Consider the following 27,939-nt stretch of genomic DNA (forward strand, 5'->3'; position numbering starts at 1 on the left):
TATGTCAACTCCCCCCCCCCCGCCCCAGCTGAAGTGGGCAGGGTGTATAAACGAGAGAAGAAACAGCAGTATTAGAATCAGGAGGAAAGAGACAAACACTACTATGAGTTGGCTAAGCACCTTTTATTTTATTTATTTATATATTGGATTTATATCCCACCCTCCCCACAAGCATCATGCTACAACCACCTTGGGGATGAAGGATCTATTTCGGGACCTGACAAGGGGTAGTAGAGCCACTGTCTTGTAGGAAGTTCTCTTTGCTTCCACCTGTTCTGTACTTACATATTTGCAAATAAAGAAATTATTGGAAAAACTTCAGTGATTTCCAGTGCACTTTTCCTCCAAAGGGAACCAGCCCAGGTTAGTACTGCTGACCCTGGAACTTCTCAATAATGGGAGAAGTGAGGAGAAGGCAATAGTATTTGTGCATTAAAGGGCATCTAGGGCAAAAGGCTTACCAGAAAGCCACCTAGGGGGATGGGCCTCCATCCTGACTCCATTCACATTGCAGCCTCCCAAAAAGTTTGATTTCCATCCAGGACCTCAAGAATGATACAGTATATCATTTCTATACATTTTGGAGTTCTCTGCACCCGCCACGTCTAATGATTTTCTGATTCAAACAGTACAGAATTTTTAATTGATTGCTCTTGCTTTTAATTGGCAGCTAAGTGCTGCTTTGCTCAGGTAGTTGCCCACTTTAAATGAGACACTGTGCGAGTGAAAAGGCACACAGGTGAGTTTTTTCCTCTTCAGCCAGCATCAGATTTAAATCAAGCCTGAGACATGTATAACACCTGTTTTTTGAGGCACAGCCTTTCATGCTAAGAAACCAAGGGTGGGATCCAGCCAGCTTTTCTGCAGGTGAAAAAGGAAAGGTGATCTGGAAAAATTCCAGCATTAATAAATGTATAGCTATAGCGAACACCTTGGAACCCAGATCAAAGTGCACACACACACAATTTCAGAGCAGCAGGGTGCCTAGGAAATATTTTCTGAGGTGGATGTAGTTTTCCATTTTTCTTATAGGGAAAACAAATCTCCCCCCCCCCGCCACTAAAACATTATAGCAAAGGCACACTAACATAGGTCAAATCCACATTACTCATTCTAAGTTGCATGTTCCCCGCATTCCCCACACAATCCCGAGTGCCGGTCACATTACCTCATTAAACAGACGCATTTCATTCGCATTTCTCCCGAATATGTGGTCACAGGTTTTCAACGGGAGTTTCACGGTGGCCGTGAACGGGCCAATGCGCAATTTACGCGGTTTTTTAAAAAACCACCCCCCTTCCTGTCTCTCCAGCCGTTCCGAGAGTTCCTATTGGCTGATTCAACTTGCAAGTGCTCCGTAGTCTGCAAAAGACTGTTTTTGACTTCATAGCATTGGATTTATTGATTATGCTGTTTCTGAATCAAATCTGGTAGTTTGAAAAATCATTTTGGGGTGAATCCATTCTCAGAACGGACTCGCGAAACTTCCTTTAACTGTTTATTTTTTTTATTTTATATTACTGTAATATCGAAATTACAAAATATCGAAATAATGATACTCCAAGGAAGTGAAACTTCAGTAAAATTCAGGCACTGAACTGTCCTGCATAGGAAATGCCCACGAAAGCTTCCCACATGCTTCCAAATTTCCAAAAAAGAAATGGGAGAGAGCCATCAGTGCTGTCAGTGGGGGAAAGAGAGGCATCATTATCTTCAATGATGTTTCTTTATAAGGCAAGATCGAAATAACGGAAAAGTGCGCTCAAAAATTTTTTAAAAAATGGGCGAGAAAAAAAGGTCCCGCCCCAAAAAGCGGTTTTCGAGCGGCCGTGTGACCGGAGGGACACGTGAGAAAGATGGATTGGAAGCAGGAATGTGAACGAAGAGGAAAAAATCGTGGATTGGAGGCAAACGGAAGATATCCGATAAACATGCGGGTAATGGGTGAATGTGGATTTGACCATAATTTTTTCTTGAATATAGGCATGCATTTCCTCTAAATTCTTCCTTCAAGAACCTCAGCACACTCTAACCTTGTCTTCTCCTTCCTTGTGTCATGTTTTGTATAAACAGTGCTGTAGTTGTTACTAACATGTTTGGACAAAGACAGAACTTACATGGTTACTCAGTTTGCAAACCAACTGAACACATGCAGTGGGACACAGGTCATTTGCTCTAAACGAATCAAAGGACCTAAACTTGATTGCATAAAGAAATCTCAGAATAAAGGCCTTTTCACACAGTATGGAGTACCCCCTTGTGTAACAGTCACACATGAAGGGTTTTGAGACCAAGTCCTATGAGGAAAGGTTGAAGAAGCTCGGTATGTTTAGCTTGGAGAGGAGATGACTGAGAGGTGATACGATAACCATCTTCAAGTACCTGAAGGGCTGTCCTACAGAGGATAGCACAGAGTTGTTTTCTGCTGCTCCAGAAGGTCGAACCAGAACCAACAGGTTGAAATTAAATCAAAAGAGTTTTCGGCTAAACATTAGGAAGAACTTCCTGACAGTTAAGTGTGGTCCATCGGTGGAATAAGCTTCCTCGGGAGGTGGTGGCTTCTCCTTCTTTGGAGGTTTCTAAGCAGAGGCTAGATGGCCATCTAACAGCAATGCTGATTCTGTGAACCTAGGCAGATCATGAGAGGGAGGACAGGAAGAGTTACATCAGCGCTTAGTTCTCATGGCCCTTTCTTACAAGCCCAGGGTAAGGACAATCGCAATCTTGGGGTCAGGTAGCAATTTTTCCCAGGTCAGTTTGGCTAGGGATTCTGATGGTGTTTTGCCATATTCTGGGCATAGAGTAAGGGTCACTGTAGGGGGGGGGGGGGTGTATTTGGGAATTTCCTGCATTTTGCAGGGGGTTGGACTAGATGATCCTAGAGGTATCTTCCAACCCTATGATTCTATGACTTGGCAGGTTCTCCTCAATTCCCATGCACACATTGCCCAATTCAGATAATAACTGTGGCAAAGGATAAAGTTTTCTGTACTACAGCATGCTCCTGAAATGGTCCTGGGGAGGGAGCTGTTATTTGGCTTGTAGGATAAACCCATGAGTGCACATGTAGGTTCCCCAACAGGCCAAATAGTGCACCCCAGGAAAATTACACAGCTCAGAAAGATGCTGCAAAAACAGGGAGTCTGAAGTCCCTTCTGTGTGCGTGCCACAGTTGCAATCTGATTTGGGAAGGATGTACACAGGACTTGAGAAGAACCTTTTCCACAGGAAGGGTGGAGATTCTGCATCCAATCAGTGTACTCCATAATGTGTAAAGGGACTATTTTTCACATACCAGAAAATGGATAAACTTGCATTTAGAATGGCCTGTTTTTCACATACACACACCAACCATGTTTGATTATTCAGAAGATATACAATTTTCAGTATTAACTACTTATAACTGCTTTGCTGTATAAAAGATCACACCCTTGTACTCTGCATTAATTGATCTTTGCTTCTGTATTCATTTACGGAATTATAAACATGCATTGGAAGTGTAGTATCAGCTTCTCTGTCCTTCACTTCTCTTTTAATCCAGTATCTTCATTTAACACACTGGCTTTCAGAATTGATGCCAATTAGTTATGGAGGAGATATTTCATTAACTTCTCTGGGGAAGTACTAGAACAAGCCTGAAATCTGTTGCCGAAATCTCCCACATTCCCGAAGAACTTCACTGTATTTAGCATATTTTCTTCATTGTCTTTAAAGCTTCTGGACTTTTGATGCATTCCTATGGATTATTATTGGGGTTGGGCTTTAGAAAATCACCTCCTAGCATTCATTAAGCTTTTTAGATTCTGTTGCTGACACTTTGGGAAGAAAATCCAATGTATAATATTTTTCAGTACTGCTCATGATGATCTGAGATGGTTCTGATTTAAAAGGAGAAATACAAGTGCATAATACACTTCAAAATGTTGTATTTATACAGTCTTCAAACACAAAACCCTTCTGCACTGGCCAATTTCGCAGGTTCAGTTCTCATACTGCAGCTTTCTTTTCTGTGACTATCTGCACCCCGATTTGCTACCACGAGTAGTCATTCTGGCCACTATGTGGCTTTTCCACAACTTTCCTGGGAGCACTTATACCCTGACTTAAAAACAAAACACTTTGTGGTTGGCTGTTTCCTCTGTATACTCTTTATTCCATTTTTTTTGGTGTTCTACCCTCTTCCCCTCCACCCCCTGCCGCTCACTGCATTGTGATTGGCTACTCTCATCTATCCAGCCACTCCCCCTCCCCTCCTCTCCCCTCATTCCCATTCTTCCTCATTCCCCTCTTTCCTCTTAAAAATTTTTTTTTTAAAAGTCCAGTGCAGGATCGAGTCACTGGTTTGAAAGCATGCAGAGGGAAGTTCCCGTTTTATTCTTTTTGCTTTGGCACAGGTAGGAAATTGTATAGGAGACTAAATATCTAGGTTTCAGAAATAAAGATTTTAATAATCAAGTTTTAGATTCTCTTTTTATCCCATGGTAGAGAAACAGATGCTTGGGGGCAACAGAGAAGGAGGCAGGAATGGAACTTTGCCAGCAATGCTCTGATGAGATGATCACTTCAAAATAAAATTCCTTTTTAAAAATATTATTTCTCTTTGTTTCTGGGAAAGAACATTTCCTTGTTCGCGCGAGTGATCCAAGCACATGCTTAAATGTTCCCCTCTCTTCCTCTATTGTTTCCACTTTAAGGCTGGCCAATAGGCGATTCTCACAGCCAATCACATGTGAAGTTCCTTAAACAGAAAAAGAGAAGCACAGGCAAATCAGCAAATCAGGATCAACAAAGGGAGAGATAGAGTGGTGGAAAGTGGTGGAGAGGCTGAAATCCAGGAAATAGGTTGATCCAGCACTCCAGTGATGCATCGATTCAGCATATGTGCAAAAAAAGGGAAGAAAGGGCTGGTGCTGTGATGCCACAAATGACGACATTGGTGACGACAAGAAGAACTTGTGATTCCAACTCATTTTGGCTACGCACAAAAGACAGAAATGTGAAACAGTTTAGTTTAATATCTGAAGAAGGGAGCTTTGACTCTTGAAAGCTTATATGATGAAAATCTTATGGTCTCTAAGGTGCCACTGGACTCAAATTCTTCAGTTTAGTTTAACATCAATCTAAAATGACCAGATCCATCTATAGCTATAAGTCAGCCTGCATTTGCACTGGAAAACATGAGCATAGAGAAACATCAATGTAAGCCAGGGTTTATGTATGTTAGGATTATGTTATGTATGTTACGTTAGGGTTGCCAGCTTTTTCTTTATAACACTGCTGTGCCTTTACGTGGCCTACTACCCCTGCCAACAAAGTGGTTTCCCCCATTATTGCACCTGTCTGCAAGTAAAACTTTTACCTGCTGAATTTCCGTTTGCTATGAATGTTAAAAGCATGGAAATCTTGCTGTGGAAAAGGTTACCAGCTGTATCTGTACAGTTCAGAGTTGCAAATGACTTCCATGATTACAGCCCCACACTTTTTCCAACTGCTCAGTTTCCACTTATCCACAGAAGTGTATGGCTGGTTTCAAGTGGACCTACTCCTACAGAAAGGACAGCAACATGATCCATGCTTGAATTAATTATAGTTAAATGAGGGAGAAAAACCAAGTAACCACATCTGATTAACCTCTGACCTTTGTCATAGCCAAATGACCATAATTGTATCAATTTTGTATGCTGGTGGAATCGTATTTCCTGAACATATGGTCTTTTGACTAGTAGTTCACAATTTGCTTCATATTCACCAAAGATTTCAGTCATCACAAAGCCTTACCTGGCTACCTGAACATTCTGTAGTAGATAGGCGAGAAAGCCACATGTATATAAGCAGCAAGACGCACATAGGTTCATGTCAGCTAATCCTTGATAGTTTGGCAAGAGCCAGCTACTTGCCTGGGCATAATGCAGAGTGGTTTCCAAATGGCTGAAGAAAGATGTACACGTTATTAGTATAAAAGATCAGTTTAAAAAACAGCCAAGAACGCTGTTGCCTAATGTTGATACCACACAAGGGTTGCACCTTCCTGTCAAATCATTAGGATGGGCATGTATTTATTTATTTACTTCATTTATACCCCACCTTTCTCCCCAGTGGGGACCCAAAGCAGCTTACATCATTCTCCTCTCCTCTCTTTCATCCTCACAACCACCTTGTGAGGTATGTTAGGCTGAGAGTATGTGACTGTCACAAGGTCACCCAGCAAGTTTCCATGGCAAACTAAGGATCTGAAAAGGGGTCTCCCAGGTCCCAGTATGACACTGTAACACTATATATCACTTTGGCCCTCAGTGAAGTATGGAAGGAACAGGCACACCTCAGATGGTGGCCCAGGATGCTTCCAAATGCAAGAGAACCAGAGACTAAAGCATTCACTGTAAGTAAAACAGCAGGAAGAACTGAATAAACTGGGGAAAATGTCACAATATATTTTGCTTGCCTCAGAAGAAAAAGTAATGGTGCCAAAGCTTTTCCTCTGAAATCCATAACAAAAGGGATTTCCAAATTGGTTAGGTAGCTGCTATTTCATACTCTGACACTCATGTTCACGACCCCGTCAGGAAAGACAGACAAGCCATTTGACTTCACACAGAAATGGCATTACACCTAAACTATTTCTGTGACTGTACATTCTCATGTCAGAGTTACAATGCAGGTAACTTGGCAACCAGTAATCAAAACAAATGTGGTCACTTGATTATTTCGGGCGTAGTCTTTTCTCGAAGGATCTGTTTTTCAGGCACCTGTTGTTTGAATGTCTGACATCTCTGTCCTGAAATGACAGACACCATATTATCCTTCTAGTTAGCTACTGCTTTACATTTACTAGGAAGTCATATAACATGTATACAATTGTCTATGACTCATACCACATTATGGTTACTCAAATCACATTTCAATGAATGGCCAGATGGCCTAGTCATCTTGAATAAGCTGCTCGGTTATGAATTACAAATATTACAGTTAAAGCATCTTTTCCAGATGTGACTCCTTAGGGGAGGGCTCAGTGGTACAGCATTGGCTAGGCATGCAGTTCCCAACATCTTCAGCGAAACAGAATCAGAAGGACCTCCACCCTGGAGAGCTGCTGCCAGTCAAAGTAGACAATACTGATCTTGGCAGCCCAATGGCCTCATTCAGTATAAGGCAGCTTCATGCAGCTGCCCTTGCATATGGGTTTGTGTCAAATTTTACTACTTTCCTACATGCAAGACTGATGAGTTCAACTATGTTCATACTGAAATATAGAATGTCCCTAAAATGGAACTTCATTTGTCAGGAACAAAACAGAAAGGGTAGCAGGAGTTTGTGCAAAAGCAACACACACAGCTATATGAGAAGGTCTGTGAGGAATCAGTGCCCCAGAACATGGGTTGTAGTGGCAGGATCACCAGCCCAAGCCCCAACAAACAATACACAGGCTAGGGGTTGGGAGTGTGCCTGAAACAGCTTGAAGGGAGCAAGCAGCAGCTAGCCTTCATACAGGATAAGCCCACAGTGAACCCCGCAGTGAAAGATCCATATACATGTTTAGGAACAAGGCTGATCTGATATACAACACTCACGCTGCACTACATTTCATAAACCTGAAGCCAAAGGGCTCCAGACCTGAAGGGAGAGATGCTCTGGACTGAAGACTCAAAAGCTATAATGGATTCTCGTGTTCCTTCCCAGTTATTAGCAAGTAACACAGATTTGGGACAATCCTGGGAATCAGGATTTCAAAGTGAATTCTCAAATGCAAGTCTGCAGAAGCAAATGATGAGATCTGACTGCAAAGCTTGCCTATATGAAACAACTTGAGAAGCAGCCAGGGAGATCTCAAACAGATCAGGAAAAATTGGGAAGAAACAAGATTGGTACAGACAAATAATTAATTGCAGAATATGAAAGCGAAGCATCTTAGTGAGTCACTCATCCTTTGAACAAGCAAGGAGACACATAGCTATTTCAACACTGTATTAAGTTTGAGGATAATCAACATATCATTTTTAGTGTAGTCCAAATGCTCTATGGTAATAATAATAGCTGCTCATGTGGACTAGCCCAGGAGAGGCAGGCAGCAAAGGCACCATCTTTAAACATGTAGCTGCTAGTGGTTGGGTCCCCCTCTTACATGGTGCCTCCAGCCCGGCAAGAAGAACAAGGAAAGCAAAGGCACAAGTTGTTTACCTGCACTGCTGAGACATCTGGGGCTGGCTCCTATCTCCAGCTGAATGTCCCTGTAGCCAACAAAAGCTGTACAAGAGCAACTGTAGTACTGCCTTGTTGAAGTACATTCATAGCTTCAGTCTTAACATGGGAGACAACTTCAACAATTGGTTAACGGTCTTGCTAAACATTGGGTCAAACCCACTATTAACTGCAGACAGAATCTCACCCCCGTAAGCATTCAAACCATCACTAGTTCAACAGCTGTTAAGTTGAACAGTTCTTTTCCAGCTATGGAAGACATTGCTATAAATTTATTCCATAGTTTTCTTCCATCTTAGAATTCAGTTACATAGGATTCCTAGGTGGTTTCCTATCTAAACACTGACCTATTTAACTTCAGCAAGATAGACTTTGGGACTCAAATGCTAGTTTGTAGAACTAGGGAGATTTTATCTAAAGTTCCTGATTTGTTACAGATTTATTCTATTAAATGGCCCATTTTATTATTCTATTACATTTTAGAGGAATTATGCAGGATTCTGTTTCACATTCAAACAGACTACTGCATCCTAGAAGAACACAATCTTTGCAAAAATTATTGCTGGACAATAATCAGTCTTACTAACAGAACTCAAACTGGAGGGACCCATGTCATTAATAAAGTAGTCCCAGAGGTATCAAAATACTATTCCTCAGCTGCCACTTTAGGAATTCACTTGGCAGGATGGATAATAGTTAATGGAATCTTAATTAGCCACTAAACTTGGGAAATCAACATATTACAGCAGGTTTTGCCATTGTTTCCCCAAATGATGCCATCATCGGTTGTGTCATTATCAGCGGATTTCTTCAGCCAACACAAGATGAACTGAAGGTTCTCAGAAGGAATTGCTGTTATTTTCAGCTTGGTAGCACACTACCGCAACATTTGCTTTTCCAGGTCATACACCCACATTATATTATACAGTCACACTCACAATTTTGAAGTATCACATTATTGGACAGCAAGAGATTTAAAACCTATGTATGCTGCAGGCTTTTTAAAAAAAATTAAGTGTACAGAAGTTTAACTATTAAGATAGTTTGACAAAGAATACATGAAGTAGTATAAAGATTTTTTGCCATGTTCTATATCTGAAAACTTCACATAGTCCATTGAAGCTAGAAAGATGAAAATGTGCAAACAGCTGAAATGCCAACATGTTTAAGAGTAATTTTTATCAAGTGTCCAGGCCTAATCGTACACATACTGGCAGATTACGATCACTGTCTCAGCACTGAATGAGTCATCTGAAGCTCTTGAATTTAGTATCCAATATGTTAGGGGAGTCCCTGTTAAGTCAGATCTTCCTTTATCTTTACCATCGGTTGGCAATTAACAATGGATTCTAACTTGATGGCATTTCCCACCTACTTGTCTATCTAAAACCGGCTTGGATATAACCGAAAGGCTGAAGAAAAGAGGCAAGTTTGGATTTGGGCCAATAAACAACTTTAGAAATGTCTGGTAGGAAGCAGGCTTGGGAAACTGTGAGTGTTGCAAGTGGGGGCGAGGGTAGATGGACAACTGATGATGCTCCAGGACCATGAAGGTCTGTTTGAATGCCTGCTTCTTTCCCACTGCTCAACTCATGCATTTGTAACTAAATACTGAAAATCCCTACAAGTCTCCAACACCTTTGCCTATGTAAAATTGCCCTGGGATTTCCTACTGCTTGGGGAAATTAGAAGCATAGAACAATATAGCACTCTGATCACTAGTAGCATGCTTGCATGCAACCAATGCAAAGCACCACGTAATGCATTTCATCTGCTTTTGATAAACCCCATATTTGCCTTTGCTTATAAATTCAACCTTTTATCTTCAATATAAACAGGCTTTCTACATGTTGGTTTGAAGCTGTTCTAACTGATCAATCCAGAAATCCCTTACTACCTGGCTGAACAGTATCTACCATCATGAAGTCCAAGAAAAAGGCTCAAAGTTATTTCATTCCACTCCTATGGAACAGAGAAGTGTCCTGGAAAGAAGCGAACAGTATACTACACTGAAGAGGTGCCCTATCTAGGGTTGCCACGTCCACTTAGTCTCCCAGCTGGAGGGTGGGTACCTGGTACTCACCTCCTTGGTGTGCCTTGCATGCATGCTCCTGCACCTGGGCAATGACATCACTTCTGGCAATATCATTGCACAGGTACAGGAGCGCACAGGCACTTTGCAGCAGGCCAATTTGGGCTTCAAATGGGCTCATATCTATGCCTGTTTGTCTTAATTCTTCCCATAAAAACTTCCTAATATCTGGTTAAAATCTGTGTCATTTTGCTGAGTTTAAGGCTTCTTTTCTCTATCCTGTCTGTTGGAACTATCCTGTCTGAGTGGTGGAAGCAATCAGATTTTTTCTGCCACCTACGGTTTCCATTCCTATCATTTGAATGGCTGCTATGGTTAAAGCCCTGGTTTCCTCCTCCATTGAGAGGTGGGGGGGAAGTGATTAAGGCTATTAGCTGGGTAATGAACTTCAAGTCTGTGGCAGGAACGGGGAGCGTGGTTGGCATAGGTTACACTTTGTACAGGCTCATGGTAGGTCTTCCTAGAATATTTGTCTTGGGCTTTAAGGATCGTCTCCCTAAAAAAATCTACTTATTTAATTATCTCTGCCAGATCATTCCACGCTATGGCTATGGGATCTATAGGGCCTAGAGCCATTCTAGGCTGAGCATTTAAACCAGCATAAACAGGCCTCTTTAAAGTATCATAGCAAGCTGGGTGAGTTCTGTTCCTGTTGCAGTGGGGTACATCTGTGAAATGTCCACCATCCAGGAAATCCCAGTCTCTTGGGAGAGAAGTTCCAGTTGATCTGCAATTGCCCTGGATTCAGTGGTAGACCAATGCAGTTTCCCTAACTTCCTCCCTTTGCTCCTGGCTAAGGAATTCCTACTCTCACTGCATGGTCATTCAACTCTGAACAGCCCTTAATGGGTCCGTGCACCAGAGTTAATTAACCCCTAACTATGGACCTAAAACAGGGACACCAGCTCAGGGATGGGAAGGATCTAGCCCTAATCCTTAATGTGGCTCCACTATCCAGTAGAGTGACAAGAGGGAAAATGAACTCTCTGGAATTTACAGCTGTCACTCTGTTGGGGTTTGCCAAGCAGCAGGGGAAAGAGGGTGAGGAACCGAACTGAGCTACCTGGCTCAAATTTAAATGCCAAGTTTTTTGGAAGGGAGGGATACCTTGCTCCATAGTAAACCCTAACAAGTCTGTCACCGCAGCGGATGCACAGAGCTGTTCTTCCAACAGGCGCTAACCCCAGGAACTAAAGTTGCTTAATCAAGGTAAATGGTTGTGGAGAAGTGAAGCTGGGTGTGGACAAGGTAAGTCCCAAGTTCTTCTTGGTAAAGCATATTGTTCTAAGTTACGCATCTCTCCAGGGCATGGAAGGGCCATCAGTCAATCAGCCACTTATGAGTCACGTTCTGGTAGTTTTCCATGTTCCTGTCCAGCTGGCATCTACCTTGGGCCAGATAGTGCCTTGTTCTCATGGTATATGAGGAAGGGGTTTATGATATTACATCCATAAACTGTCCTCTTAGCATGAGAGGGTTCTGACTTCTAACACAGGCACTGGAGAAAAGTGTCAGGGAAAAGGAGTAAATCTATAAAAACAGGACTACACAAGGAGCTCTATGGTGGGGTTGGCAGTTGTGCTATGGGATAAACATCTAAAAAATTCCCACGGGGTCTACAAATCTCAGGATTTCAACACAATGAAAGCCAAGTTTCCCAGGATTTTTCAAACTGCTGGGTCAAGCATTAGAACGTAATAGCCACCTCGGTGCATTGGACCAGTGGCCCATTTATCTTGTCTCACAGTGGCCAACCAGTTATTTTAGTGGACCAACAGGACATAGAGACCAAAACCATCCCACTGATGTTGCTTCTTAGCAATGGTGTTCATAGGCTTACTGCTTCTGAATGTGGAGGTTCCCTATAGTCACCATAGCTAGTAGCCACTGATGGACTCTCCCTCCTGAATTTGTGTAATCCCCTTTTAAAGCCATCTATGCTTGTGGCCATCATCGTATCCTATAGCAGTGAATTCTACATTTTAATCACTGATTGAGTAGAGAAGTACTTCCTTTTGTCCATCCTGAATTGCTGGATGCCTCCAACAATATGTTTGGAGAAAGAGAGAGAGAGAGAGAGAGAGAGAGGGAGAGAAAAGTGCTCTCTATCCACTGTATGCCCCATGTATAATTTTATAAACCTCTATCATGTCCCACTCCCTCTTTTTTATAAACTGAAAAGTCCCACACCCATTAGCCTTTCTTCATAGAAAAGGTGCTTCAATGTTTTAATCATATTGGTTGTCCTCATCTGTATTTATCCCAGTGTTTGTCCTTTTTGAGATAATAGTGACCAGAACTGCACACAAAATTCCAAATTAGACCATAACATAGATCTATACAGGGATATTACAATATTGGCAGTTTTATTGCCAATCCTTTTCAAAATAATCCCAACATGGAGTTGCCTGCAATATCATACAGTTTGCCAGAGTCACTGACCAGTTGATTCTGCTAAAGGAAGATTAGCCACTTCAACGTCTTTATCAGCAAATAATGCAAGACCCATTTCAGGTGTTTCACTGAAAAAAGATGTAAAATAAATCCACACTGACATTGTAAAATATGTTTAGCTAATGCTAAATAAGATTGCATTTATGGTCCTGTTTCCCTTTTTAATTGCTCGGTGTAACATTCAAAGAGGGTACTATTTAAAGCACTCACTAGCAGGGGAGCTGAGCTAATGAAACAAAGATGCTGTTGTGCTACTGCCAATAGAAGCAAAAATTCATAAACAAATGGGAAAAATAAAGCGATGAATTATGCTAAGGTTCATCCTGAAACCTAAGTCTGATACCCACACATTTCTGCATTTCTCCAAATATATGCATTGTTCTCAAATTAAATATTCCAAGTTTAATAAGATGATTTAGGGAAAATATGATGAAGGAAGAAGTGGAAGGGATCAGTCAAAAATATTCTAAAAAGTCCTCAACATGAGCACAATGCATACAGCTAACCATGTGACTGCAATTCCTTACAAACACATTCTACTAAGTAATAGCATCCAGAAGTAAAGGGACAGCAATAATCTCTCAACTCAGTTCCAAACTGTGGATAAAAGCTATTGGGAAGCCACTTTTTGGCATACAGAGGGAGCTGCTGGGTACACTCCAACTTACCCTTGAAACTAGACTGTATCCTACTTTTGAAATATATCCAATGGTGAAAGTGGCTCCTCCTCAAAGAACTTTGCATGGGTCTGAAAATATGTGAAGTCTGTAAAGCAGCTTCAAGACCTGAAACTGAAGTATGACAGGAAACTGTAGCGGTGTTGGTGGTGGTGATATCAAGGTGAAAAAGGAAATATAAAAGAACTTTTATCCACTATTCACTGTTACTTAAAAACTGTACAAAACACAATTCTGACCATCAAAAGCACATATTTCCAAACTATATGAAATCAAAGAGCCATAAAAGTATCCCCATCACAAATGCTTATTGCTACTGTTACAGGAATAAAATAATACAATTTGAGAGCGCATAATGTTCTACTATGTCACTGTTCCTCTTGTTTCCTATATTTGGCCTCAAACAGGTTGTGTTTTGGCTCTCCAATATAAAAATATAATTTCTGCAATGGACAGGTAATTAATGGAAAAGAATGAGAACTTTTTGTCAAATTGCATGGATTTTAACTCTTAAATAGTAATGTGTTACGAGTGTAGAATTAATCAGCTAAAATAACTGTTTTGTTGCACACTAGTGAAGAACCCACACACTTTGCTTTTCATAAAACTGATCCACAAATGCACAAAGTAAGCTTTTATATCTTACTTGCCAAAGTTGAAAGTAATACAACAAATAACAGTGCACCTGGATTTTTGGTTGACTCTTTCAAAAAGTTTCTTATCCCTTTCGCAGGGTGATGAATCCACTTCCATTTGTGTCAACCACAAAGACAATAAGTAAGACAACAGTGAAACAAGCCAACATGTAACTATTCGGTTGTGTGAACTATGAAGAATTGCATACAAAATTGAAACCATCCATTGAAGGCAATATTGATCTAATTTTTTAAAAAAAATTACAGTTCAAGTGAGCCTTGATGGACTGATCTGACTGTGAAATTCTTCACTATCAGCTATCACAAGTTCATAGTAATCTGTGTGTTGTGTTTCTGCACTGAAAAAGTATTAGGTACGATCATCAATCACAATAGTCACAGCAAACCACACCAAATGCAAGGCTGTAAAATTGTTATGTACACTGTACTCCACTCAAGGAAAAAAAAATCAGCTTTTTTCTTGAGAACCATTTTATTTTAAGACATTTGCAGGTCTAATATGCCATAATAAGTTTCATTATGAATCAACAATAAAGTGCTGAATTATGTTAATTACCTGAATCTTAATCTCATTTGTAGTCTTCACTTATGGTTTCCTTATCAAGTCTAAAAAGCCCTTTCTGTTGCAATAGCTAAGCTGTTGTGCAAGTATTATAAAAATAGATAGCTTTCAGTGGTGTATACAGCCTCAACATGGCCTCTGATGCTTCCGTTAACATGGCTGAAAGGTATTAGAGAATAAAATGCATGCAAATTACTCATAAGAGTTATTTTAAAATGAAGGGGATACTACTTTTGAACTTCCAAAACCCCTGCAGAAGACTACTGATTACAACCATATAGTTATACTAGTAGATGGCTAGGTCTGGACTGACAAGCATCATGCCAACATGCTTTAGTTTCATTTTGTAGCTAAAAATGTAGAGTTGTAATTTCAGACTATGTTTGATCTAGTTCTCACTGAACTGTATGATTAAGTTTCAGGTTAAATTTGAAGAAACTTTCTATGCCTGGTCACACAATCAGCTCAAGCAAGACATTAATGCAGAGTCAAAGATGGCAATTTCTTTACTGCAAAACACAGTAAAAAGACTTTCAGACTTAATTTAAAGTGGGTTTGCCAACAAGAACACATTTTACTCCCAAATTCAGCACATAGCTTTAGAAAAATCAATAGAAAGCAACTATAGAAACAGCTAGGGGTGAAAAGTGAGAGTTCTGACAGCTGACTGATATCTTCAAAAATTGTCATGCTGTAAAGGGGGTATTTTCAAAGCTCTAAGAAATTGCAAGGAACAGGTCAGAGCTGAAAATGGCCAACTGCTGCATAGAAATATGCCAACACACAACAGTCATGTTCAAGCCAGTGCATAGAGAGGATAAAAGCACTTATGGTAATTGCAACTGTTAACAAGTCCATACAACTTTTACAGTTCAGCAATGAACCCATTCGAAAAAGAAGAGTAGAAATGCTCAAGCAAGAACAAAACAGATGACTTTCCAACTATATAAAATCCACACCAATAAGAGTAAGACAACACCACAAAAATTATTCAACTCAGTCCCAAACGACCAATAGGCAAACTAAACCAGAATAGACAAGCCTTTGGCAGACAATTTTAGTGAGTTCAAACAGTATTACATTTCTAAATAATCCACAAATTATATTATAAGGTATGTTTGTTTTAAATACTGAGTAACCAGTTCTGCCGATTTGATTCTAGTAATGCCTTAGCCAATGAGCAGGATGAACCAAGCTTAATGAATGGTGTATCGCTGGCATATCACAACAGTGCTTGAGAAAGCAACAATTGGTGTCATTAACTCATGCTCCCATGGTACCAAGGGCCTATGTCAGACTATCATCTATGGAGCAAAACAAAGTTCTCAAGCTTTTCTGGGATGTGCCCTTGGTAACCTATGCAATGATTTACAATGACACGGGCAGCAAGACACTGCAGTGTAGTATGATTGATAGGTTGGATCAAGTTCTTTGCCATTTCCTTCTCATCCAGCAAATCAATAGCAGTTTGTTTATGCAAGTTTGTGGCATCAAAATGTGAACCTGACTTGATAAGAAGATTCATGATGTCAGGATGGTTATTCAGTGCAGATATGTGTAAAGGACTGTTGTCATCAGAATCTCTAGCATTTACATCAGCACCACATTCCACTAGTATAGCAGTGACTTGCAATGAGGGAAATTTACAAACTGGGTAGCGTCCCACACATGTGGTATTCTTGTCAACAGCAAGGTGGAGTGGGCTAAAGTTATTTTTTCCTCTAGGATGTAGCTTAATAAATTTATATATAGTCTGTTTCTTAAAATGATCCTGTTCAGGACTACAAGGAACTTTTTCGAGCAAGCAAATTAGATGCAAAATAATGGAAAGGGCTTTGTTGAGCTGTATTTGGTCAGGTGGACACTGAGTTTGTTTGATGGCACGCTCTATTTCGAGGACACTTTTGCACAGTATACCCATAAGGTCATCAAATGTAACAGTTGTGCCCAGTAGGCCTTTTGCCCTGTCCTGTAACATGAAGGAGAAAAGTTCAGCAAATGAAAGAAGACTGCTTGCAGTCATGGGACTCAGTGGATCCAAATTGCTCTGCTGCATGTCTAAAGCATACTTCCACAAGTTGATGCATCGTTTGAAGTTGCCAGAATCTGCATAGACAGCTCCTCTGTACCGAATATAGTAGGATGTATCTGGGTGAGAAGGGCCAAGAATACGTTCTCTAATTAACAATGCCTGCATTCTCATCTCATCAGGGTCTGCAATAAGGTTTTCCAACTCTTCAGCACTGTTCACCTCCTTGGCATAATCATAAGCCATTATTAAAGTTTGAGGTACAGGTTTGCTTAGGATATTAGTCCTATCACTGTACCTCATATCCATAGCTCTTTTCCAGTATTTCAAAGCACCAAGCAAATCTCTCTTTTTGTCCACAAATGTGGCTCCTAGAAGTTCCAGTGCATTGATACGTTCCACTTTACTTGTCTCAACATGCTGGGTCAAAAAGTCAACTATGTTTGTGTGGCCTGTAACACTAGCTGAAAGAAGTGGAGTCATTCCATAGCCATCTTTTTCCATCTTCGCACAATACTTGAGAAGCATCTTCATGATTTCCAAGCTACCAGATTCTGCACAGTCATGCAATGCTGTATTTCCTGTGGGAAAAGAGAAAGCAGTGATCAAGTAGGTAGACGCTTGACAAAAGTGTTATTTTTATATATATCACAGGGACACGTGAAGCTGCCTTATACTGAATCAGACCATCGGTCTATCTGTCAGAACTGTCTACTCAGACTGGGAGTGGCTCTCCAGGGTCTCAGGCAGAGGTCTTCTGCATCACCAGTTCCTTTAACTGGAGTTGCCAAGGTTTGAACCTGAAACCTTCTGCATGCCAAACAGATGCTCTGCCACTGAGCTATGGTCCCTCCCCCACACATTAACACATCATAGGGTAATATTCTTTATTAGGCACTTGAATAACTTTCATAGTTGTGTTTGAAGAAAACAATTAAGCATTAATAGTCTTAGCCCTACCCCACCCCTATTTGCTAACCCAAAGAGAGACAAGCCGTTCACTAGGCCCTTCTACTGCATCTGTTTTGCTGGAGGTCTTACTGTAAAACTTGTTGGTGCCCATTATTAACTAGACACTTACCAATGTTCCAAAGCATTTATGGTGCCTGAGCAAACAAGCTTGGGAAGCAGATAAGGGAAAGCCCTTTCTACAGGCGTATTCAGATTACCTGTCTCACAGCCAACATTTGAGCTACAATCACATGAGCCAAAGATAACTGTGTAAGATACTTCTCTCTGCAAGTGTTATTCAAAGGGCATGTCTCTGAGAAAGGCATGTATAATCCCAGCCCCCCCCCTCCCAGGTAAGCAGGCAAGCAAATTTTCTATGGTAGAGGCAGCTAATTTTATTGCGGTAAATACTGGACTACATTTTAAGAAAAATGTTTTCCTTTTCCACTCTGATTAAGCATATTTTCCTCTATCAACCAACAATCAGATTCCTCTAAGATGAACACATTCTCCAAAGTGTTCTGTTCTCAACAGTGCAAACAGCCATCCTCTTCAACACAGGGAATCATACCAGCATGTAGAACAGTTCCCCCTTATCTTATATACTAATAGCAATAGCCAAGTGGTCTTGATCTGTGGATGCTTAAATCCAAAGACTGGAGCCACGAATGGTCAAGGCAGATCTTCCTACACGCCTGAAAAATATCTCAGGTTTGCAGAAAAATCTGAAATACAAAAAAAAATGGGGAGATAAAAAAAATCAAAATGATAAAAGGAGTCCCTGTAGCTTTAAGAATCAGATGCACTCAGTGGCTATTGCTAGGCAACCATAACAGTATGGCTTGGTTTCTGGCAGTAAAAGGCAGGGAGAGAGGTCAGGGCCCTTTCCAAGGCTGTTTTGGTCTTTGTGGGAGGAGTTATTAAGGCCAGGCCCAGAAGCAATCCCCAGACAACTTGATACCACATGACTTGCATGATTCACCCAGGCCACACACACACACACAAGCCAGTTTTGTGTAGTGTTTATTTACAGAATAGGATGTAGAAGACTCAGGTTGTAATCAGCACTCTGCTGTCAAAGTTCACTGGATGACTTTGATACAGTCACATACTCCCAGCCTAACCTAACCTCTCAGGGTTGTTGGGAGGATAATAAGGAGGCAAGGAAAATGATGTAAGCTGCTTTGGGTCCTCATTGTGGAGAAAGGTAGTATGTTAATGAAGCAAATTAATAAATATATATTAAGATGGGAGCAGGTAAAAGAGAAGTTATTTAGTGTCTTTGAAAGAAAGAAGGATGTAGGGCAATGTGAGCACGTGGAGGCTGACCAGAGAAGGGAAAGGGGAAATAATGTGGGGAAGGGATAGACGGGAAAGTAAAGTACCGTCAGCAATTCCTTGCAGGTTCCCCATCATGCAACTGAGCCTGACTCAGCCAGCACCATGCAATTGGGTCATAGAGGAGAGGCTGCGGGAGTGGAAGTGAAGATGGGGACAGACAAAAGTGGGTGGGAAGGAGAGAAGGAAACAGAAAAGGGGAGAGGCAAATGAGATACCGCCTGCAAGTCATTGCAGGTCCCCACTTGTCTTATATACAAATAGCCAGTGGCGCTGATCTGAGGATACTTAAATCAGGAGATTGGAGCCATGAACAGAAAAGCCAGATCTTCCTACATGTTCCAGGTTTGCAGAAAAATCTGAAATCTCACCCAAGCATGGTTGACTGCTACTGTTCAACATCAACCCCTCCACTTCAAGCCAATATAGTGTAGTGGTTAGAGATTCGGAGTAGGATATGGGAGACCCAGGTTCAAATCACCACTCTGCTGTGGAAGCTCCCTGAGCGACTTTGATTCAGTTACACACACTCAGACTAATCTACCTCTCAGAGTTGTGAGAATAATATGGAGGCAAGAAGAATGACGTAAACAGCTTTGGATCCCCATTGTAAAAAAAGGCAGAATATAATGAAGTAAATTAAATATATATATAGATGAAGATGGAGAGACAGATAAAAGTAAGTTGTTCAGTGGGTATGATTTAGAGAAGGATGTAGGGAAAGGTGAACATATGGAGGCTGCCAGGAGGAGAGAAAGAGGAGCTACAAGGGAAAGTGAAGTATATCCTTGCAGGTCCCTCACCTTGCTCCGCTCAACTTGTTCCATGCAACTGTGTCAAAGGGGAGAAGATATCGGGGGGGGGGGAGGAAAAGGTGAAGACAGAGGGGCGGACAAAGGTGGGTGAGAAAGACAGAAGGAAGCAGGAAAAAGGGAGAGGCTACGGGGGGCAAGGAAAGGAAACAGGACATGGCAGGGGAGGGGAAAATAAGATGCCCCCACAAATCTTAGCAGGTCCCCACTTTCTCTAGTATGTTTCACATAAAGAAACATGGTGGGGCTGAATTTTATGGTATACACAATGTAAATTTCTAGCCAGCATATACAAAGACCAAAAGAAATAATAACCATAACACCTGTAAGTAAGTGCCTCTCTCTGCTGTGTCAAAGAGGGAGGCCAAGACAATTCCTTGCAAGTAAACCTTCTAGTGGAGAAGTACTTTAACCTACCGCTTAACCTCAGAGACTAGGGCACCCACCTTGGTAGATACCCTGTTTATGGAATATCCTCACAAATATATTTAACAATAATAAGACAACTGAAATGGCAGGCAGAGGTGTTTACCTAATAAAAGTGCATGCTGCTTTTGATACACTTCAAATAGCCTAATTGCAAGTACATTCCCCTTTATGGGTAGGTGTATCAGCATTCACTTTTAAGTGTATCTAGTTACAGATAGATATGCCAAGCTTGTCCACTGAAACTGCAAATTAGGTGCTGCAATGTTCCGCAGGCAGGTAAGACATGTGGAAACAGCCCAGGTAACAGTGAAGGTAACAATTCAAGCAATACATTTTACTTAGCAGATGAGTTGCATGTGCATGGCTGTTTCAAAACCATTTTGCTATGAAACCGTACTGATGTATATTGGAAAAAACCAAGACCTTCCCTATCTGTGTCATCTTGCTACCACTGGCAAAGGCGCTGTAATGTTGCAGAATGTTCATGAAAGCTTAAACTACTAAGGAAGCTTTCAATAAAAAAAGTATTTCCAAGCATTTTGGTTTCTGCAAGGATAATAAGAAGTCAGCATGTCTAGAAAAATGCTCACATTGGACCCAGATATAGGAGGACCATTGCAGGCAAGCTGGAATGAAACCACAGAGGCAGGAAAGTTTAAGGAAAAGGAGCAGAAATCTGAAATTGATGGCAAAAAAAATCTGAAAATTTGAAAATACCAGAGCATTTATTGGCATCCATTTACTAGCATGGGGGATTTTATCCCTCATGTTATTTAATATTTTCATGAAACCACTGGGAGAAATCACCAGGAGGTTTGGGTTGCAGAGTCATGAATATGTGAATGAAAACAGAACTCTACCTTTCTTTTCCATCTAATTCCAAGGATGCTGTTGATGTTCTGAACCAGTGCATGGAGTCAGCAATGGGCTGGATGACAGTGAAGAAGCTAAAACTTTATCCTGACAAGGCAGGTTCTCTGGGGTAGTAGCAATGTGAACTCTTCCCTGTTACACTCCCCTTGAAAAGTTAGGTTCACAGCTTAGGAGTGCTGCTTGACACAGTGATCACCTTAGAAAGTCTGGTGGCTGTGGTGGCTCAGAGTGCTTTTGCCCAGCTTTAGCTGGTGCATCAGCTGCATTCATTCCTGGTTCAGTCATGTCTAGCCACACTGATCCATGCCTTAATTACATCATGACTGGACTATTGCAATGCACTCTAATTGGGGTTACCACTGAAGAGAGTCTGGAAGCTGCAGCTAGACTGCTGGTCAGGACCAGCTATTGGGAACATGTGACCCTAATATTACAGCAACTGCACAGGCTACCAATCTACTTCCAAGTTAAATTCAAGGTGCTAGCTCTACCCTTTAAAGCCCAGGATATCTGAATTCTCTCATATTTTAATGTATTGTATCTGTGTTTTTAATTCTGTATTTAACAGCTGGTTTTTGATATGGTTTATGTGGTTTACATTTTACATTGTACATCACCTTGACCTCCTTTAGTGGAAAGGCAGCTAATAAATGTTTTAAATAAAATAAATAAATTTACACTGACTTCACATATATGTGACTATCATACAACTCAAGTTTAAGTACATAAAAAGAGCTCTGCCGTTTCAGACTGATCCATTTAGCCCAGCATCTGATTTTATGCAGTGGCCAACTGAAGGCCTCAGAAAGGCTGCAAGCAGGATTACAAATGCCAAAGCCTCCACCTGCTGATGCTCCCAGCAACAGGTATTCAGAAGCATACAATCTTTGAACACAGAGGCTCCATTAAGTCATCACAGTTATACATTTATTATAATTTTTAAAAAAGTCATCACAGTTAATATTCAGTAATAGGCCTGTCCTCCATGAATATTTCTTAATCCTCTTTAAAACCACCTACACTAGTCAGCTTCACTATATCTTGTGGCAGCGGAACAAGTTAATTATATATTGTGTGAAGAAGTACTTTTCCTATTTATTTACTTTATTTACATTCCACCTTTCCCACACACGACTCAAGGTAGATTGCAAAAATTAAAAGCCAGTAATAAATATAATAAAAGCAAATCTGTCCTAATGAAGCTGCCTTATACTGATTCAGTCCTCTGGGCCATCAAAGTCACCACTGTCTATTTGGATTGGCAGCAGCACTCTAGGATCTCAAGCAGAGGTGTTTCACATCACCTACTGCCACATTTTTAACTGGAGATGCTGGGGATTGAACCTGGGACCTTCTGCATGCCAAGCAGATGCTCTGCCACTGAGCCACAGCTCCTCCCCCGGAAAGAGTTCTCCCTCAAAGGGCTCTGTCCCCTCCCCGCCTTTTACTGACAGAAACTAAGGTTTGAAGGCTGTCTTCCCTTTTGTTTGCTATTGGCAAGGTAATCTTGTTTTTATATTTTATGCTACTACCCGATCCTTTTAAATGGAGATGCCAAGAACTGAACAAGAACTGAACCTACAGGCAAAGTAATTTAAGTCCCCCTTACAAAACAAATAACCCAAGATTTAAAAACACAGGATCAAGCCCACCACCAGTAACACCATACCAAGCAAACTTAGTCATCCCTCCCCCCTCCCTTTACCTGAAAACACAAACTAAGTATTTGGGAAGAAGAATCAGAGGCTTATGTCAGACAGAAAATGCTGCTGTTTTTAATACTGTCATAGCATGGACAACTTAATCAGGAAGGAAGTGATTTGTGCATAAGTTTGTGCAAAAAGGGTTTTCCGAAAGTGAATGGTGAATTTCCCTAACGTCTACAAGTTACAGTTTTAACAAAGAAAGGCACACTGTTGTGTAACCTGAAGCTGCTTTAGCCATACCTTCAGAAGTCAGAGAGCTTCCTCATAGAAACATAAATACCACTCTCTCCTCCACTCTAATGTTATCAGCAGAATATAAGCATTACTGCAAAATGTGCTCACAGACAGACATATCATATTTTATATATAAATGTATTTTGAAAGAAAAATGTAAAGGCACCCACAATGACTTCAATATGAAAAAGATGGTATTTTCAAGGCAGTAAAACAAAGCTTTTAAAGATGAAACTGCAATTTCTGAGATTCCCATCTCCCCCACTCTGCACAAACATTGTACTGAAGCATTTACCAAGCTCTGACACATTTACTTTCAGCGTAGTTTTGAAAGTTTAAGACCAAATAATTACTTAAAAGACCAAAACTGGCACTGCCATTCAACAAACAGTCTACCTCAAGAAACATTCACTATTAGCCACTGAATATATGGGGAGAAGGCATGAATCATTTCTACTAATAATTTCAGTATAATTATCAGGGAAGATATAGTAGACAATGAAGGAGAAAAAAGTATCAACTGACAAATACTGAAGAAGTACAAATAAGATATGCCTATTCCAACTGGGGAGTGGGGGGGGGGAGACATGCCTAAGATGAATTGCTCTGAACTCCTCCCCAAACCCACTAATATCACAGTTTATGACTGAGGAAGGACACATCCCAATTTCCATGGGTCTCTACTTGTGGGTCTACAACTATAAACACCTGGCTACCGAGGAGACTCCCTGACCATGACACAGTCCTTTTTAATGAATGTATCAAAACAATGCTGAGAATTTAACACAGCGTAATAGGAGGAGGTTAGGTTCTGCTGCCAAATGTCAGTGACAGCAGTAGACTTCTTCTCATTATAAAAATAGCATTCCTTTTGCATTGCTGTAAGGGTAGAACTGTGTTTAAGTTATGAGTCATTCAGAAACAGAGTGGAGACAGGAAAGGTTGGATCCAAAGAACCACGAGCAAAATGAAGCTCATGGAACAGGACTTTCCTGCCTCCCTTGTTCTGATGCATGCCACTGAGGCCCCTGCAGTTCTAGGGGGTTAAAGGACCCACACAGTGATATGGTGGTCTGCAGTGGGAGAGGGAAAGCGGCAAAAGTCAATCCTCCCTCTGCCAATGGAAATGCCATTATGTCAGTGGAAAGCAGTTCTGGATTCAACCCACTCACAAAGCAAGAGCCAGAACAAGCTGGCCAACACCACCAAATACATTATCTCAAAGCACATAGCTTGCTGCTATCCTTACAAAAGCAACGCAAGGTAGGTCACTATTATCCTACTGCATACGGGCAGCTGAGAATCCACCTAGTGAGTTCATGGTGGAGTTCCTGATTTGTAGCTCAGTATTAATCACTACACTGTATCATCATGCACTCTCTGACACAGAGAATCTTCTGACAAACATCATACTTTATTTCATAATGGACACGATGCAGCTACAACTAGATCTTTAATCTTACTGATATAAGTAACAGAATTTTTATGCCCAATCTTTTTAGACTTAGGGTATCAACTGCATACAGATCAGAGGCAGGCCGTGGGGAAGGGGGAGTATCACACAGCTGTTTGAAGCAACTGACATACCTACCAAAAAGCAAGTGAGAGAAACATGGGCATGCTCTTACCTTAAACAAAAGAACAAGGCAATTACAGCCACAGCACACCATACCTTTTGTTCAGACCAACCAAAACAACAAGTAGTGTGAATACTTTTGAGTTTTCCAGGACTCTTCAAGAGGCTGGATATTAAGAGGTGGGCAGATATTTCATGTCCTGATCATAGGTCTCCTTACAGAATGTAGGAATTTTGAATAAAGTACTACTAAATGGAGCAGGCATCTTTGGCCTTCTGAGAAGGTGACAGAATGGCAGCCTCTAATTGAAAATGTAAACTAATCATTGACTTAATGTCTCTCTAGGACCAAACAGAACACACAGGTCTGTTGAAAGCATGAAAGCAGAGGGAAAACAGTATTAAATTTAGGTGATGAACTTGGTAAGATTCAGTGTAAGGCAAATGGGGTAATACTGTTGAGAAGGCGGGGGGAGGGATAATCCATAAATACTGTCTTGTCCTGGATCTCTATAGTATAGCCATAGGAACACCTTGCTAAACAGCAGTAGTAGCAATATAGCATACACAATAACAGAATGGACAAAGAAGAATCTATTGTGAGCACACTGCCATGGTATCTTGCTCACATAATTAATACTACAAGTACATTAACTAAAATTAGGAAAAATACTCATGATCTGATTAAAAACAAGTGTTAGGGAACAAAAAGGAAAAAGATGGCTTCTTAATGCGTAGTATTTTCTAAGCTAATATTCTTAACAATGTTTTGCCATTTAATGGCCAAAAGCTTTTTAGCTTCCAACTTTTACAAGTGAGAAGAGATACACCATATACCTCCTAAAAATATTCACAACCGATAGTCATAGTATTAGTTTGTACTCCATACACCTCTCTCTGAAACCAGAATGTACATCTCTATTGCTGTTTTGGAATACAAATAATTTGTTTCTAAGTAGTAAAGACATGTTAGAAAAACCCACTGTTAAACTTAATCTTCTTGGACTGAACCTTTGAGCTGTCAAACCAGATGAACATTCTGAATAGAGCTCTTAAGTAGTCATCAGACCTATTTCAACACTGTTGCAAACAGGTATTAAAAACTCACCTTTGACACTTTTTCTGTTTACATCAGCCCCTTTCTCAAGCAAATACTGAGCAATTTCTTTGTGCCCTTTGTAACAAGATATCATAAGGCACGTGTGCCCATGACGATTTGATACTTCCAAGTCAGCTTTGTGCTCCACAAGGTACTTTACAATTTCCAGGTGGCCATCAAAGCAGGCAGCTCTAAGAGGTGTTGAGTTTGTCAGAGTGGTATTGTTGACAGATGCGCCATGATTTAATAAAGACTGGACCACCTTCAAATGACCAGCTGCCGATGCTGCCCATAACGGTGGAGCACCCTCAATAGTCTCGCCATCAAAATTCACTGAACCACCAATTTCTATAGAAGCACTGCAATGCTCCAACAGATATTCCACCATGTCAAGGTGCCCATAACGGGCTGCCATTAGAAGGGGTGTGGCACCATTGGTTTTTTCTGACATGAGCAAGGCTACCTCTTCTTTTGTTTTATTTGCCAGCAACTTGGTGAGGAGCCGCAGCTTGCCATCACGAGCTGCATTGAATACTGCCGTCTTAAGATCCATTTATTCTCTTCCTCTCTTAACCTTACTTGTTCTTCAGAATCACAGACGATGAAATTGCTGGAACTATAGAGCTGGAGATTGCCCCTGCATACACTCCTTGAAAGATCTGTGTTACCTCTGTGTACGGCATGAAGATTTAGCATTGATCTCTCAAAACCATATGCTATGCCAACAACCTAGAAAAGAAAAAGCAGAAAAAGTTAAGAGCTCTCTATTTTGATTCAAAACTAAACACGCAAAAAAATCTACGCTCTTGGTTACACTGTTTGTGTCTTGCATGACATCAACTCTCCAAAAGGGAAAACAGTTAGAAGCCAACATTTCTCTCCACAAAATGTTGGTTTTTGAGCTCACAAACTGGATCCAGGTTTGCCTGCCAGGATCCAAGGTGCAAGTGACTCCACAGTCACCCTTTGAACAAGCTCAAATTTCAGAGCCTGCTTATCCAGTGTCAGATGGAGGCCATCCAAGATTCAACTATCTCAGCCAACCTAGACAGTCAATGGGTTGCCACCACTGGATAGCTACTAAAGTAATGAAATTTAGTACAATGGCTAGGATTTAATCTAAACCCAAAATGTCAGCATCATGGAACTCAAAAGGAAGCATGAAGCTGGCTACCAGCAGACAAAGTGTTAAAGGGTTGACTTTCCTCCGTTCTCTGCACAAAAAGGTTCCACGGTATATTCCTCTCCCCCCGCCCCACCGACCCAAGAAGCTTAAGCAGCTTCACGATTCCTCCACGTCTGCAAAGCTATTCTGGGCATCGAGCCACTAAGAACGCCCTTTGCTTCTCCACCCGCTGTGTCCTGACGTCTCCCCTGGGAAGACTCCGATGACCCAAGCATACAAGCCAAGCACAGAGCAGGACGAGCAGGGAGGGGAGCGCGGAGAAATTCTCAGCCGGGACACCCCATCACCCCACCGCCCGCGACTGCTGCCCTAAGCAGCCTTTGCCGGCTCCCAGGGCCCCTAATCGAGCATTTCCTCGGCGCCTCCACCAGCAGCGCGGTTCCCTCACGACACCCCAGCAAGGCAGACGGACTTGGCGACGCCGGAGAGTAAAGCGGAGACCGGGGTGGGGGTGGCGTCTCTGCAGCCCAGAGTGGAGACACACCAACTACCTTCACTGCCGGCTCCCTCTCCTCAGAGCTGCCAGCGCGCCGCCTCTCGATTAAGCCGCTGCCGCCGCCGCCGCCGCGCCCCGTTCCCAACGCAGCTCCTCCATGACAGGCGCTCACACCAGAAAGAACGAGGGAGAGAAAGAGGGACTCTCCACCGTCTCCTCACTCCCCCACTCGCACAAACGAACACAGAACCCAGCGCAACCTAACCTGCTTGCTCACCTCCTTCCCCCACTCTCCCCCCTTTTCCTCTCGCATCAGTTTCAAGAGGATGCAGGACGTGCAGCCCGCCCGCCTCGATCGCTTCCTAAGGCGCAGTAGGAAGAAGGAGGCGGGACTCGGTTGGGAACAAGTTCGGCTGAGAGCGCATGCACGAAGGAGGCTAAGGGAAGAGGAGGGCGGCTCCTGCCGAGCTGATACGGGGGCGGCGCTGTTGCTGCTACTGAGGCGCTATTCCGGGCGGAGGAAAGTCGGGGAAGCCGAGTAGCGCGACGCGGGAGAAACTCGCACATAATGGAGGCGGGTAGACGCTAGAGGGGCCTGACTCTGGTGGTGGGAAGTTTTACTTTGCGCTCTGC

At 41.7% G+C, this 27,939-nt stretch overlaps 1 protein-coding gene across 2 annotated transcripts; it reads right to left on the bottom strand.

Annotated features, from left to right (window-relative positions):
• Window positions 1–12,702: 12,702 nt before the first annotated feature.
• FEM1C (fem-1 homolog C) lies at window positions 12,703–27,659 on the bottom strand. Of its 2 annotated transcripts, none has more exons than XM_054987407.1 (3): window positions 27,584–27,659; window positions 25,694–26,413; window positions 12,703–17,247 (listed from the first exon to the last, which is right to left on the bottom strand). In XM_054987407.1, exons 2-3 carry the CDS (start codon window positions 26,235–26,237, stop codon window positions 15,938–15,940), a joined length of 1,854 nt encoding a protein of 617 aa, XP_054843382.1. In that variant the 5' UTR covers window positions 26,238–26,413; window positions 27,584–27,659; the 3' UTR covers window positions 12,703–15,937. The 2 variants fall into 2 exon arrangements, with proteins under 2 accessions (XP_054843382.1, XP_054843381.1); XM_054987406.1 differs by lacking the exon at window positions 27,584–27,659 and adding an exon at window positions 27,362–27,576.
• Window positions 27,660–27,939: the final 280 nt, after the last annotated feature.

This window comes from Eublepharis macularius, chromosome 8, assembly GCF_028583425.1.
Source record: "Eublepharis macularius isolate TG4126 chromosome 8, MPM_Emac_v1.0, whole genome shotgun sequence".
NCBI lineage: Eukaryota > Metazoa > Chordata > Lepidosauria > Squamata > Eublepharidae > Eublepharis > Eublepharis macularius.